Genomic DNA, 13,431 nt, shown 5'->3' on the forward strand with positions numbered 1-13,431 from the left:
GGAGCTCAGGACCCCCTACGTTGATCATCGGGCACGCACCAGGTGGCCGAAGGATGGGCAAGCTGTCTTTATACTCTTAGTGTTTCCTAACTTTTCAGGGTTAGGTATTAATTTTACAATAACAAAGAGAAACTGGCTAAATCTAAATGGATGCCTTTCAAATACAGGATTTTTTTTTTTTAAGCTTTCTGCTTTGTGTTCTACGTTGCAAGATATTAAACTGGTTTAACCACGCTCTTTGGGATGATGAGCAGATAAACTGCAATCAATTTTATTTTAATGTTCTGCATTAATATAACTTCAGGTTGGCCATCAAATCTTCAAAAGTTCTAAGACAAACCATATGAGTTACCTTCAGCATTTGACTTCAACTATACAGCCCTGCCCCTCCTCATCCGTTCACCTAAGTGGGCAGATCCTGCCATTCATTCCCTCCCTCGGTCACCAGGCGCTCACTGGGAGGTGGCCGCCAGCGGGTACTGGCACTGGGAAGGCAGGCTGAGACCCGGGGCTGCAGGAGGACAGAGGTCAGCAGTGTCAGAGCAGAGGGAATCGCAGGAAGGGACCAGGGAAGCACCGTGTGGGGTTTTCATGCTCCGCCTGGAGGCGGCACAGGGCTCTGAAGCCAGGGTCACCCCCACGAACTTGGGCCGCCGTCTAAGTGGTGTGGCGTCTTCTCAAAGCAAAGACGGACTGCTATGGATTTAGAAGTTCCAGAGACAGCTTGATGGATGACCTAGCACCCCTGACCTCCCCGCCGCCCGACCCCACCGCAGGAAGGACAGCTTTCCTAAGCGGGCCCATGCAGGATGCCTCCTGAATGGTCCGTCAGTCACTACAGTTCTCGTGCGTTCAGTCACACGGCTTCCACGTACACTTTTCTCTGATGACAGATTTTAAGAGAAGTTCACATGAGAGAGGCACAGAAAGGCACTCAGAGCTAGTCACTCTGGTTGTCCGAGTTCAGTTGTGACAGCCAAGCCCGAGGACAGGGACCAGAAATCTACCAGAGTCATCATGATGGGCTGGAGTCCAGTCAAGGGAGAGAAGAGCTGGCAAAAAAAACCACAACCTCCTTGTCACCTAAGGCAGGGAAGTCTACCTACAGGAGCACGCCTCCACACATGGCAGTCGGCCTCCAGAAGATTCTGGGCCCCAACCCCCAGAACCTGTGGCTAAGACGACATCACCATCACTCCTGTGGTCCCACTGTATTAGTACATGCCCTGAAAAGAGACAATCGCCTAGGTGGGCCTGATCTGAGCACACGAGCCCTTGAAGCACAGGGCTTCCTCCGGCGGGCAGAGACCTGGCCAGAGAGATTCAAGGCACTGTTGCCAGTTGGAAGACGGAGGGACCTCGAGTCAAGGAAGGCAGATGGCTTCAAGGAGCTGAGATAGGTCCCCAGCTGGCAGCTAGTAAGGAATCGGGGACCTCAGTCCTACAACAGCAAGGAACTGAATTCTGCCCGTATCAGGAATAAGTCTGCCAGAGGTCCCTGTGCTCCAGCTGACAATACAGCAGTCTGCCCTCAGCCTGGGGAGAGCCTGAGCAAGAACCCAGCCCAGCCATCCCAACCTCTGACACGCAGAGACTGAGGCACAGCAAACGAGTACTGGTGTAAGCCGCTAAGTCTGTGGTCATTTGTTACACAGGAAAAAAAACAACACTGCGCACAGGATTCTTAAAATAAGACACTTACTTTGCAGGGCAAATCCCACGCCGTAGGGACGATGCGCCCCTGACCACCCCGCTTGAGACGTATACCTGCACGGGGGGCAACTGTCTCTGTTACCAAGATCACCTGTCTGCCTTTATTCGGCCGCCCCGCTCCCTCAGCAGCCTTAGGAAAAGAGAACCCCCTGACAGGCTGCCCAGAGCCTTCTGGAGGGGCCCCTCCAGAGCCACAGCCAGCAGCAACTTCCAGGTGGCACTGTGGCTACACAATGTCCTATGGACGTAGTTAGCACGAGGCAGTTACCCCTCACCTGTTGGGCTGTGTTGTGGCAGCAGCGTCAAAATCCGGTTTCCCAACCTCTGCATCACAGGGTGTTTCGGTTTGTTGTATTTTTCACAACCCACTTTTATTGCATAACCCAAAACCTAGATCCTAAACAATACCAGAGTATACCAAGGTATAGAAAATCCTCATTTCCCAAGGATAACGATCATCCCTCCTTCCATCGGAGGTATGGGACTCTCTTTAAAACAGGAACCCAAATTTCCTATCAAATAGCAACCAAAAGGAGGTTTGAGGCCTAACCTTGAAGTACAAATCTTAAAATTATGAGAACCCGATACTTTAAAACACTGACTTACAAACCATCATCGAAGGCATTCGGTCCAGGCCACGTTATTTCTAAGGCACGAACAGCACTGTGTCATTGCTTTCTGGTCACAAGCTCACAGCAGCAACACGGGGTCCCCGTTCCCCCACTCAGACGTCCTCAGCAGGAGCGTTACCAAGGCCAGTTTTTGCAGAAGCATTTGTGGGCTCGATTTTCCCACAGGACTGCCCCATCCTTCTCTGGGGCGCCCGTCCTGCCCTCCACCTCCTCCTGGGTGCCCCTCTCCCGTGTCCGCAGTCCTCACCCTGCCCATGGGCATTTATCAGGGAGCAGGTGGAAGTGTGTCCAACCTCACCAGAGCGGCACCCTGCACGAGCTTCCCGACATCACTGTGCAGTGACAGCCGCCAGCAGGATGGGCTGGACCAGGCGATGCTATTACCAAGTGGGGAGGAATTCCGGGGTGGGGGCTCATCTCATGTGTGCACCATGTGGTCGCTCCTATTTCCATCTATGGCCCTACACTTTTGGGGTCACAGGGGACAAGCATGAGGAAGGGAGGCCCATGTGCACCCCCATCACCTTCTAAAAATTTTTGTTAACTTTATTTACGGGGGGGCGGGGCAGAGGGCGCGAGAGAGAATCCCAAGCAGGCTCCACGCTGTCAGCGCACAGCCTGACATGGGGCTCGAACCCAGGAACCCTGAGATCATGACCTGAGCCAAAATCAAGAAAATCAAATCAAAATCAAATGCTTAACCAACCGAGCCACTGAGGCCCCCCACGCACCCATCACCTTCTGAGGAAGGTCTCGCACTAAGCTCTGCCATGCATCGCTCGGGGTGTGCGGGCAAGGCACGCTGGGGTCTGCGGCAGCCCCGCGGGTCTCACCTGTGCCCTCCCACCGGGTCCCCGCAGGGCCATGCTGCGGGAGGGAGTGCCGGGCACTACGTCCGGCATGCCAAGTCAGGCCGCAAGCACAGAGGGGGACGAGGGATGCCAGGCGCGCCTCCAGGCTGGCTCTCAGAACAGAGCGAAGAGAGCACACGTGGAGTAACAAGGCCAGCGTGGCTGACCACATCCTCTGAGCGACATGTGTCCGTCTCTCACCAACTTCAGATCGAGAGCTGTCTTTCTCTGAGTGAATAGATGTCAAAAAATTAAACATTGCCGAGTACCCCGCAGAGAGGATGTGGCCCGAGCGAGGCACGCCAGAGAAGACCTGCCGAGGGCCAAAGCCCTTGGGAAGCCTGGGCGGGGCGCAGGCCTGCAGGTGCCTGCCAGGAGCTGGAGGCTTTGCCTCGTTCCCCTGTGCTCTTCCCGGGACTTCCCAGGGCACCTGTCAGGACATGGCCGAGTTCTGCGGTCCACGCTCCCGCCCTCTCACCCGGGCCTTCTCTTGGCCTTCAAGGAGGTTTCTGAAGGATTCAGGACCAAGCCGGGCAAAGTAACAATGCACTGCTGGGCGGGGGTGAGGAGGGGAGGGCATGGGGAAAGGGAAGGGGCAGGGGCAGAGGCTGGGATGCGCAGGGCCCGTGAGCCTGTCCACACCCACCTGCATCTCCGAGTCAGAAGCCTGGGTAGAGGGCACAACTCACACCGCTCCCAAAACAAAAAGCTGGACGGCTCAACCAAAACGCAGAACACGAACTAGAGCGATCCGGAGCACTCCGGAACCAGCGTTTTGCCTTCCCCGCTTCGGAAGTTCCTGTACTGATCCCCGTGCCCTCCTCCACTCTCTTTCTTCACCTCACTCCAGGAGGAAAGCAGACCGGCAACCCTCCCCCAGGGCTGGGCCACCAGGTCAGGTTCCTAAGGGCAGAGCCCCCTCCCCAGAAAGGAACGAGCAGTGCAGGCTGCCTGCCACACGGGCTACCACGCAAAGGCCCGAATGGCCTTGGCTGATGCTACTCTGGCTCCCGCAGCACCGGGCTCCCGCTCACCCGTTCTCGGGGCCGCAGACACGATCTTTCCAGCAATGCCTGTCCTGGGAACTCACAGGAAGCCTGAGCAGCTCCTCATCACCAAGGCTCCTTGCTACTGACCGGGCCGAGGGCCCTCTTTCTAAGCTACAGAAGAACCACGTCGTGGTGACCCTTCCTCGTCGCTTGGAGGAAGCCGGCGCCCGGAGCCAAGTTCTCGACCAGCGCTACTTCTCGATGCCAGAAAGTTCTGTCGCGTAGGCCCAGCGGGCCTCGGCGGAAACCTCACTGCAGGCACAGCTCAAGTGCTCGCGAGGTTTCCCATTCCTCTCCTCTGTCCCTCCTGAAACGGGGTCTGCTGGAAGCGTGCAGAGTAGCAGAGCCCTTGCAGGCGCCCGGCAGGCAATCCCACAGGGTCCTCCCTCCAGGCACAGATGGCAGGAAGTGGGGAGACCCAGAGCGGGGCACGCGACCCACAGAGGCAGGCAAGGAAGGGGGGCCAGCAAAACAGAAAACGGGAGCGTGACCCCACGCGTTGCTGCAGTGGCTCCCGTTTAGGTAAGTTAGAATGCAGAGTTCCCGGGGGCCCCCGGGGCCTACTCTTCAACCCTACACGTGGCCTCTGCACAGGTCCAACAGGGCCAGCAGGGTTCGTGAAGGGGCAGGACCGTCAGCAGGCCCCCAGACAGGGCACCGAGCAGCAGGGCCCGGGAGGCATGCTGAGGGCTCAGGCTGAGGACGCGGGAGGTGCCATCACCCGGTTCTACACGGATGGGAGCTGACCAAAGCTGCTGACCGAGGCCATTATCCCACTGGCAGTTCTGGGAGAGGCCCAGAGGCCAGCAAGTGCGTGTCAGATGACCACGGGCCGCTGGAGCAATCTCGAGGAGAGGGGACCGCTCTGCAAAGGGTACAGAGAAAGAAGAAGGCGCAGAGGACCTACTGAAAGACAACACTGGGGACGAGAAGGAGGACCCACACGCCTGGACAGCCCGGACTGCTGTGTGCTGGCCAGCGGCATTCACGGAGGGCCTGGTTTCAGAGTCAGGATCTAGAGACGGGGCGGGGGGGAGGGGGGTCTCCCAGGCCGACCCTGCCCCCAGATCCTAGCAAAGAACCCGGTACACAGTGGGCTCGTTTGTAAAGAAAAGCAACACCAACGTACGTACTGCAGCTCACTGGAAACCGAGGGGTGAGGAAAGGGGTTCTGGGGCCTGAGAAATTTGCAGAAGGGCCTGGCGCCACCAGCACTAGAAGCTCACGGAAGGAAGACGTGGGACTTGGGACTGTCTGGGCCCCCAAATGCTCTCCCAGTGAAAAACACGTGTCTTCCTACTTTCCTGGGGCTAAGACACGGAGTCGGAGTCGGTTCCAGCGACAGGACAGGCTGGAAACCTGTGGTTCCTGTCCCCAACCCCACCCCAACAACTCAGGTCAAAGGCCAACATCAAGAACCCACTGCGCGACACCTCTTCTTGGACAGGTCCACAACGGCTCCTACTCGGGGCTGAGGCGCATGCTCCGGCTTCGGCCAATTTACCAAAGTAACACTTCTAACCCCAACCAGGTGAAACAGGCTGCTGGGCATGGAGCTTTTACCGTGGGCACCTCACAGACTTTAAAGGAGCACCAGCTTAAGTGTTTTCCAACTTGAATGAACAGACATGTTAAAAAAAGAAGCAGCAAGAAAAAAGAGAATTTCTTAAGAAGTAGCCTCAGTATCTAGCCATTGCAAGATTTATAGAACTCTAATATCTGTGAATACCCTAACAGCCTAGAAGATCCTTGACCGAGCGCCTTTTTAAATCAGGGTGCGATGTGCAAGGAAAGTTGATGAGTTAAGTCTTGAAATACTGACATAAAACCTGGGTACAAATACTTCATTTCTAGGTGCTCAGAAGAGCACAGAAAGACAAAGGAGCAGGGTAAGTGGTGTTTCCACCTGAGCAGCCTCACCTGGGACTCCTTCAACCCACCCTCCCACCCCCGCCCACGCTGTCTTTGGTTTTTTGCTTGTTTGTTTGTTTTTAACCGGACCTTGCCATCCGTAATTGCACTAAACTTAGAACTTCTCCTCCTCTCCAGGCTGAGAAGAACATATTTCAAGAAAAGATGGCATCTTCCAAAGAATATGTGCTACAAATGTTTTTATTCCCCTCAAATGCTATTAACTGGCTTTTAAAAACTACAAAATAACTTTTATGTTATTTTCTGCATAAAATTAAATTACAACAGGCAAGTCCTTATCCCAAAAAGTCACTTGTAAACTCACTGTTGGTTACATTGTATCACTACCAAAGAAACCAATCATCCCTCAAAAGGATTTTCTCAGGAAAAAAAGTTAGTATTTAACCAGTATTTGCCTTCAACTTGATTCAAGTTCCTGGCAAGGCTGACACCGTCTGCAACTGACGTAAAACTCCACAGCTATCTGCATGCACCCCGCTTTGACCAAGGAAGGGTACCTAACATGCGTCGGGGAGAGGACGAAAGAAGTATCCGTACCCCCTTCCAGGGGCACTCAAGAGGCTGAAAAGGAAAACCTCTGCACATGTCGGGTTCGGGGGCCCCTTCCTCGCGCTTGTCAGTTTTAGGGCCCGAGCAGAGCCCTCGTTTACAAGAGGAATTTAACTGTTCATAGAACTAAACACCTCGGGGCACAGAGTGGAACCCGGGCCTCCCGCAGCCACCCTCCGGACAAAGCGGGCCCCCCTCCCCTCCTCTCCCCTCCCCCCCCCCCCAGCCCCGGTCCCCGCCGGCTCCGCACTCACCCCTGGATGCCCGGGCTGTACGCGCGGCTCTTCCACGGCGTGCCGGGCCGCGGCGCCTGGGGCCCGGGGCCGCCCCCTCCGCTCAGCGCGGCCGCGCGGCTGCCCGACAGCAGGTAGTTGAGGCCGTAGGTGCTGGCCTTGTTCTCGCGTTTCCGGCGGCCCGGGTGGAACTGGTGCTGCGGCGGGGAGCCGGCGGGCGCGGGACCGCGCGGCCCCGGGTGCCCGTTGGCCGCGCCCGGGGCGCTCGGCGGGCCGTCGGCGAAGTGGAAGAAGGCGCCGCCGCCGCCGCCGCCGCCGCGGCCGCCGCCCGCCCGGCCGAGCGAGGCGCTGCTCGAGGACGACGACGAGCAGCCGGGGCTCTCGGTGCCCGACTCGGCGTTGGACGAGGACGACGACGACGACGACAGCGACGGCGACTTGTGCAGGCGCCGGGCGCCCTCGGCCGCGGGCCCCAGCGCCGTCAGCAACGCGGGGGGCAGTGCGGTGGGGCCGGGCACGGGCGACGGGGGCGACGCGGCGGGCAGCGCGGGCCCGGCCAGGCCGCCGCCGCCGCCGCCGCCCAGCCCCGCCGCCCCCGCCGCGGCCGCCGTGTCCAGCGCGGGCGAGTTGAGGCAGAAGTAGGACGCGAAGCCCGAGCCGCCGCGGCCCACGCCCTGCGAGGTCTCCCAGATCTGCATCCACAGGGCATTGGCCGGCCCCTTCTGCTCGGGCTGGATCCAGGCCACGCGCGGATCCATCCACGCGCCGCCCCGCGGGCCCGCGCGCCCGCCCGCCCCGCCGCGGCCCCGCCCCCGCCGCGCCCCGAGCCCCGGCCGCGCCGCGCACGGACGGACGGACGGGCCGCGGGCGGACGGGAAGACGGGCGCGCGGGCCTGTGCCCCGGTTCCGGCCGGCTCGCGGCGGCGGCGGCGGCGGCGGCGGCGTCTCCCGTCGGGGTCCCGGCGCGGCGCGGGGCGGGCCCGGGCAGGCCGCGGCGGGCGGCTCGGGCCTGTCGGGCTCCCTTCACGCGGCGCGGGGCGGGCGCGGGGGCCGCGGCGGCGGCGGCGTTCCACTCGGGCCGGGGGGAGAGGCCATCGGAGAGGGGCGGGCGGCCGGGCCGAGGGGGCGGGCCCAGGCGCCGCGCGGCCCGGGACCCGCGGGAGGGCCGCCGCCGTGCGCCGGGCCCTCGGTCACGCTCGCGCCGCTCGCTCCGTGCTCCTGCAGCGGTGGCGGCGGCGGCGAAAAGACACTCTCGGCGGCGACAGGGCGCGGGGGAAGGAGGGGGCGCCGCCGCCTCCGCTCCAATGAGGGGCGGGGAGGGAGCGGGGCGGGGAGGAAGCGCGGCCTCCCTCGTCGGGGCCGAGACGTCAGTGCGCACGCGCGGCTGATTTCAAATCCTCACTAGACACCGCCGCCTTGGTTACCGCGCCTGCGCACGAGGGCGCTCCTCCGAGAGGGTGGGGAGAGCAACGCGTCGGAAGGAGACGCGACTGGGAGGGACTGAACGGGCGGTGGCGGCGGTGGCGTGGGTCTCCCTAGACTAGACTTGGCTGCGGTGAGCGAGGGAGAAACGAGGAGGTCGCTGCGTCGCCTTTGGCCGGGCTACGTCTGCGGGCCCCACCTCCCGCCGCCGCGAGAAGGCCGAGGCGTGGAGACATGCGCGCTGTGGCCGGGGTCCCCGGCAGCCGCCCGGTCACGTTGCGCGTGCGCAAGGACGAGACGCCGCCGCCGCCGCCACCGCCGCGGCCGCCGCGGCTGGGTGGAAGTTTCCGCGCCGCCGGGCGGGGTCGGGGATCCCGCCCGGAGCCATGCCCTGGGGCTGCCCGCTGGCCGTGCGTGTGGGCCAGGCCAGCAAGGACCGCGGATAGGCCGCTCTTTTAGAGAAAGGACAAAAATGCCCCGAGTCCCGTCCCGTGCATCCTCAGGCGCCCGTGTGCAGCCGGTCACGCTGCGGTCACTCGTGCCCGCCCACGTGTTCGCCGGCGGCCTGGGCAGCACTGCCTGCTAAGTCGCGGCCCCGGAGCAGGACTCTCCTTGGCGGGTTTTTTTTTTTTTTTTAAGGCTTTTTTGTTTCCTTTTAAAAATGATTTTCTATGAAGAAAATGAAGTTAAAACTTACAAGCTAGCTCGCTGGTGCGATTCCCCGAGGCCGACTTGGCAGTGCTGCCTGCGTGCTTGGGTGTCTGGCCTCTAGGCCGGCACTGGGTTGGCAGGATTCCGTAGAGGTCCTGTACGCAGTGCGAGTCCCGGGTGCCCGAGGATGCTCTAAGCCCGGTGTGACAATGGTATTGTTTGGAATGTGACGCTAACCACACGTTTTGTGAAGTCCAAGGCAAACGCCAGAGTGTCATTATGTAAGTCTGCGTGTAGCCACTGGAGCCCGGCCAGCGCGGACACCATGGCCCTTCCAGAGCCCCCACACCCCCTCCGCCAGAGATCTGGTCCCCGCCCAGCGGATGCAAGCCCTGGCCCTGCAACTTCGAGGAAGCGCAGCGCTTGGGCTGCATTCCTTTGAAACATATTGAAACAAGGCCTTTTCAACATGCTCTCCTGCCTGGCCTCTGCCGTAGGTGAGTACACATTACTAAGCGCTGACACTTCAAACATCCTAACACGGCGAAAAATCCGTGGATTGCCTACGGAGGCGTTTTGGCAAATGGTATAAATAATAAAAATGACTATTTTGGTTCAGACATTTTTCAGCCAGTGTATATTGTACACGTGGAAATCACGACCAAGGATTAGAACGTGTGCGTTAAACAAACTGGAGAAACAAATCGTTATTCTGGAACCCCTTGCTTCCAGGGCCTAGGGCCAAAATTCTTGGAGTCATCCCAGCTTCCTCTCTCCATAACCAAAAAATTTTCCTGGGTTTACCTGCAAGAAACATCCAAATCCAACAGCTACCCCTTGCTCCCTCCCTGCTCTCACCTATAGCCCCTTCAAGCCACTGCTATTTCTAGCATATTTTAAGCCAGTGCCTCCTTGCTAGTTTTCCACATTCCATTCTTGCCCTCTTTGGCATTTTTCTCCACAGAGCAGCTTGTGAGTGATCGTTTAAAAAGAAAAAAAAAAAAAGAAGGTTATCACGCTCTCTTGCTCAAAAGCCTCCAGTGGCTTTCTTTCTCGAACTGAGGCTTACTGTGACCTATAAGTCCCTACCTTGTCTTGTTCTCATCCCTTTATCTCTCATTTAGTCTTTCAGCTCTTCCCCTAACCCACCCTGCTCCAAGCCACGAGCATTAGCAGACAGACTTGAGCCTCAGGACTTTTGCACTTGCTGCATCCACTTGGATTCTCCTCCCCCACGTCCGCACCTGGCTTTCTCCTTCCCCACTCTCGCAAACCTGATCCTCAGCACTCCCCCCGTCCATTCCGTTTTATTTTTCTCTTAGCATGCATCTCCATTGGTTTCCTAGGGCCACGAACATGACAAAATACCACAAACTGGGTGACCTATAACAACAAATTTATTCTCCTACGGTTCTGGAGGCTAAATGCCCGCAATGTAGGCAGCAAGGCCAGGCTGCCTCTGAGGTCTCTAGGGGAGGACCTGCTCCATGGCTTTCTCTTAGCTTCTGCTCTTTTCTTTGGCATTCTCTGGCTTATAGGTGCCCCACTCGGGGCTCTGCCTCCGTCATTGCGTGGCGTTTTCCCTGTGTCTATGTCTCCTCTTGTTAGAAAGATGCCGTTCATACTGGATTAGGGCTCACCCTAATGACCCCATGTTACCTTGATTACATCTGCAGAGACCTTATTTCAAATAAGGCTAACATTCTCCTGGAGGGTTAGGACTTGAAGTTCATCTTGGCGGGGCGAGGGGCACAGTTCAATCCGCTATGCCATCGCGTGAATTTTATTTACCTTGTTTATTATCTATGTCCCCTCCCCCCATTAGAATCTAAGGCTCCACAAGGAGAGGGCTGTTTATCTGTGCTTTTCCCTGCTGTGTGCAAGCTTGAGGACTGTGATTGGCACATGGTAAGTCCTGGATGAACGCTGGTGAAATGGCCAACGGTCGGTTGACCAACTCAACAGGAATGAAAGCCTTTCCTGGCTTCCAGGATCTCTTCCACAGATTGTTGTTTACTCTTTTTCAACGTTCTCAGTTTGTTTTCCCCATGGCTGTCTGCTCTATGCTTGTATTTTGTCTCCAGCTGATCCCTCTAACTTTGGTTCATCAGCCATAGTTAACTTCCTATCATTAAATCCAGGGTTTCATTATTTATGTATCTGATCATGAGTTTTTATATAAATGAGAAGCAATATATTTCTTTCTGTAAAACAAGAAATGATACTAAGTCAGCTGCATCCCCTGTGACTCTGGGTAGGGGAGGTCTTGGTCGTTGCTTATCAGTTTTCACAGATAAGCATGCTTTTTTTTTTCTGTGGCCAAAATCAACTTTTCTCGGTCTCTCTCCTGATGTTAAAGGACAGGTAATGTTAGAGATTATACTGTGGTTTAGTGATTCATTCTCATGAACAAATGGTTTCCGAAGCTGACACTACCATGGGCTTCCTGTGCCAGAATCAGATATGCTGGTTAAAATGCAGATATCTGGAGCTCACCCAATCTATGGAAAGTTTCTAAGAGTGAAGTCCAGGAATCTGGATAAGTAAATTCCCTGGCCAATTCCCAAGCACAGTGAAGTTGGAAAAACTCTGGCTAATTCAGGGTCCCCGAGCCCAATTGCTCACAGGAACTGAATAGGTTATAAAAACAGCTGGAGGGGCGCCTGGGTGGCGCAGTCGGTTAAGCGTCCGACTTCAGCCAGGTCACTATCTCGCAGTCCGTGAGTTCGAGCCCCACGTCGGGCTCTGGGCTGATGGCTCAGAGCCTGGAGCCTGCTTCCGATTCTGTGTCTCCCTCTCTCTCTGCCCCTCCCCCGTTCATGCTCTGTCTCTCTCTGTCCCAAAAATAAATAAACGTTGAAAGAAAAAAAAAAAAGCTGGAAAAAAATCTGGGTGTGCGTGTATTAGACAGCTACTGCTGGGAGATAGACCACTCCCAAACACAGTGGCCTAAAATTAAGGTGTAGTGTGGCTCAGAAGTCTGCACACCACCTGTGTGGTTCTACTGATCTGCTTCAGACACTCATCTTGGCTAACGGACCGCTTCCAGGCTGCAGTCCTCGGCCAGGTGAGCTGAAGCCGGCTGGTCTAGAGTGGCCACACTCACACGGCCGGCCGTTGGCTGTCTGGCTGTCTGGCGGGCAGCTGGGACACCAGGGTCAACTGGTGCATGTATCTCTCATTATCCAGCAGGCTAGCCCCAGCTTGTTCTCAGGGTCGCTGAACAGGGTTTCAGGAAGGCAAGCAGACATGCACGAATTATGAACTGGCATGCCTTCACTTCCTTCCTCACCATTCTGTGAGCTCGAGCAAGTGATGAGGCCTTGACAAGATTCAAGGGGGGGGGGGGGTGTAGCCTCCACCTCTGCAGAAGCTGCAGTCACATTGTGAGGGGCATGGGACACTGGGAGGGGAATAATCAGGGCCCCAGTATGACGTGAGCCAGGAGCAGTAGGGACGGTAGGGTCCTAGAGAGCACCTGCCTGGTGTAAAGGGGTGTAAAGCCACTCCTCTGCAGCTGGGGGGAACGCGGGAGCCACCCAAGGTGCGAGACGGCCATTCTCCTGAGAAACCAGCTGTGGCACCGTGAGCCTGAATTCTCCTGTCTTGAAATGTCAACCTCTAGGTGGATGCTGCTGGTTGCCCACACAAGTCCCTTGTCCCCACTGCCCCTTTCTGCTCTAGCCGGCAGAGCCCTGATTCTGCTCAGGTATTTTCATGGCCAGGCACTGCTGGTGGTCTCATCCTCTCTGCCAGCACCAATGTAAGCACAATACCCGCCTCCGTTCTAGAGGAAAAGGCTGCCAGGACACTACACTCATGGGAAAGCCTTGTGGATGAATAAAAAGAGACACGGCAGGGGGACACTCCCTGCTTCACCCCTAGACAGGGTTGCATCCGCAGAGGACACCTGGGACAGCTGCAGCCACCTTGAGGCCAGAGGAGAGATGTGACCACCACCCCAGGAACCAGGCCGAATGAGGGAAAGACAGCCTGGACCGTGCCACCAAGCAGCAGAACGAGCTCCACCATGGGCCCCCTGCAGCTCCCTGGCATCGGAAGCGCTAGGCTCTCTGGTGACTTGTACCATTTTCTGGACACATCTCACTGCCACTTGCTATGGACAGCACCTTAAAGCAGCAGCCAGTTCAGAAAGTGCCAACGCAGCATGGAAAGCGGACAGTAGGAGGCGAGTAGTGTCTGGCTGGTGAGTAATCTCCGATCCCCAGAAAGCACGTGATACGATGGGGTGGCCGGGCGATACCGTGCGCATTCACGGAGACAGGCTTCCTTCGGAGAGCGGCGTTCCTGCCCAGGTGGCTGCTGAGGTTTTTGAGTTTCAAGCACCCAGTGTCGCTCGTGAAAGGAAATCTTGGGAATGGATTTTTTGGCAAAATGA

General features: G+C 57.4%; 1 protein-coding gene across 2 annotated transcripts in view; it reads right to left on the minus strand.

The window, feature by feature from the left end:
• Positions 1-7,758, minus strand: part of TENT4A (terminal nucleotidyltransferase 4A) — a 46,528-nt gene extending 38,770 nt beyond the window's left edge. The window contains exon 1 of one of the 2 annotated variants that reach the window (XM_043601313.1): positions 6,981-7,758. In XM_043601313.1, the coding sequence (XP_043457248.1) occupies positions 6,981-7,717 (737 nt within the window). In that variant the 5' untranslated portion in view covers positions 7,718-7,758. The remainder of the gene's footprint in view (positions 1-6,980) is intronic. The other variant, XM_043601303.1, reaches the window with a different exon arrangement.
• Positions 7,759-13,431: the final 5,673 nt, after the last annotated feature.

The sequence above is a fragment of the Prionailurus bengalensis genome, chromosome A1 (genome assembly GCF_016509475.1).
Source record: "Prionailurus bengalensis isolate Pbe53 chromosome A1, Fcat_Pben_1.1_paternal_pri, whole genome shotgun sequence".
Taxonomy (NCBI): Eukaryota; Metazoa; Chordata; class Mammalia; order Carnivora; family Felidae; genus Prionailurus; species Prionailurus bengalensis.